Source organism: Echinops telfairi, unplaced genomic scaffold, assembly GCF_000313985.2.
Source record: "Echinops telfairi isolate 266 unplaced genomic scaffold, ASM31398v2 ScPeMD7_2;HRSCAF=8, whole genome shotgun sequence".
NCBI lineage: Eukaryota > Metazoa > Chordata > Mammalia > Afrosoricida > Tenrecidae > Echinops > Echinops telfairi.
The window spans coordinates 22,889,361-22,890,914 of NW_022103898.1; the positions used below are offsets into that span (position 1 = coordinate 22,889,361).

General features: G+C 47.9%; 1 protein-coding gene across 1 annotated transcript in view; it reads left to right on the forward strand.

Annotated features, from left to right (window-relative positions):
- Positions 1-6: 6 nt before the first annotated feature.
- LOC101649577 (putative tetratricopeptide repeat protein 41) overlaps positions 7-1,554 on the forward strand; it is a gene marked incomplete at its 5' end in the record, with an annotated part of 87,030 nt that continues 85,482 nt past the window's right edge. Inside the window, one exon of the mRNA XM_030885850.1 lies at positions 7-391. Coding sequence (XP_030741710.1) covers positions 7-391 — 385 coding nt within the window. The remainder of the gene's footprint in view (positions 392-1,554) is intronic.

Here is a 1,554-nt window from a genome sequence, read left to right on the forward strand (position 1 = left end):
TTGTCCAGTTTATCCCCTGCCGAACAGAAGCTCTACGTCGCCGCCAAGAACGGTTACCCGTGGGTGCTGGAGACCCCCAGCTGCAGTCTGACCGAGTTGGAGATCACCCAGGCAGCGTTCCGGAATGCGTCGCCCTTTCAGTACTTTTACTTCAGGACTGGAACGGGACGGCTGAAGACTTCGGATAGGGAAAAGAAGGAGGGCCCGTCCTGCTCTCCGAAGAGCGACCTGGAAAAACTAAAGATGGGAAAGCTGAAGGCCAAGATTCTCAGCCGAGGGCTCCCCGTTCGATTCTATAGAAGTCTCCAGGAGTTGGGAGAGCTGGTCTTCAAGGACTGGTCTGTTGTGATAGAAAGCCTTCACCCCACCACCGTGAGGATGGCACACGTAGGTGAGCAGACGTACAGGTAACTGGGCTCATGATGAACAGGAGGCTCATGTGTTGGATGTCTCCCTCGGTGAAAGGCATTTTTTAAATTAAACGATGAACCGCATCCCTCGTGCATTTAAAGTTGTTGCCATATCCTGTGGCGTGCATGTCCCCATTGTTTTTTGAAGCTGAGAAGAAGAGCAAATAAATTAGTCGTGGACAATTATTTAGGAAGGTATGAGGCTCAGAGAAGGCCGTGAAGACCTGGTTGGGCGCATAAAGATGTCCAGCACTGAGTCTCCACTAGGCCCAATTTTGTTCTCCCTCCTCCTGTCACTCCTGCCCCAGGAGACGTTGGGCCATGTCCCCAAATATTTTGTGTATTATCACTGGGGGAGTCTACTGGTGTCTTGTGGGTAGAGGCCGGAGAGTCTGCTAAACGTTAAAAAATGCAGAAGATAGTCCACTTAAAAAAGAATTATCCAGCCCCACATACCAGTAATGCCAAGAGTGAGAAACCTGATCTGCAGGGAAGGGACGGAGAAGAGGGGTAATCTGGGTCAATCGTCTGATGTCTTGTGCATATTATCATATTTAATCTTATCGGTTAGCCCAGCAAGGGAGGCATTATAATTCCTGGGTGGCTTTTTAAAATTCTGACTTATCTTTGTTACTGTTATTTCTATTTGCTGCTATTGCTATTAGTCACCATCGAGTTGGCTGTGACCCACAGTGGACTTAAACACAACAAACATCGTCGGGTCCTGCCTCATTTTCATGGTGGTTGATACACTTGAATCCATTGTTGCATCGGTTGTGTAGTGACTTTCAACCTGAGGGCTTATCTTCCAACTTGATATCGGACAATATTCTGTTGTGATTCATAAGCTCTTCATTTGCTAATTTTCAGAGGTAGATCTCCAGGGCTTTCTTCCTAGTCTGTCCGAGTGTAGACGCTCCACTGCAAAACCTGTCTATCAGGGGCCCTGCTCGTATTTGAACTACCATGGACATAGCTTTGTGCATCATATCGACATGTAAGCTACCGCACTAAGATAAACTGACACGTGGGCAGTGGACCTCCCATTTTGTAGGTGAGCGGATGGAACACGGGGTATAGCAGTTAAGTCATTTACCCAACGTCCTGCAATGAGAGGGTGCGAATTTACTCAGGATTTGAACCC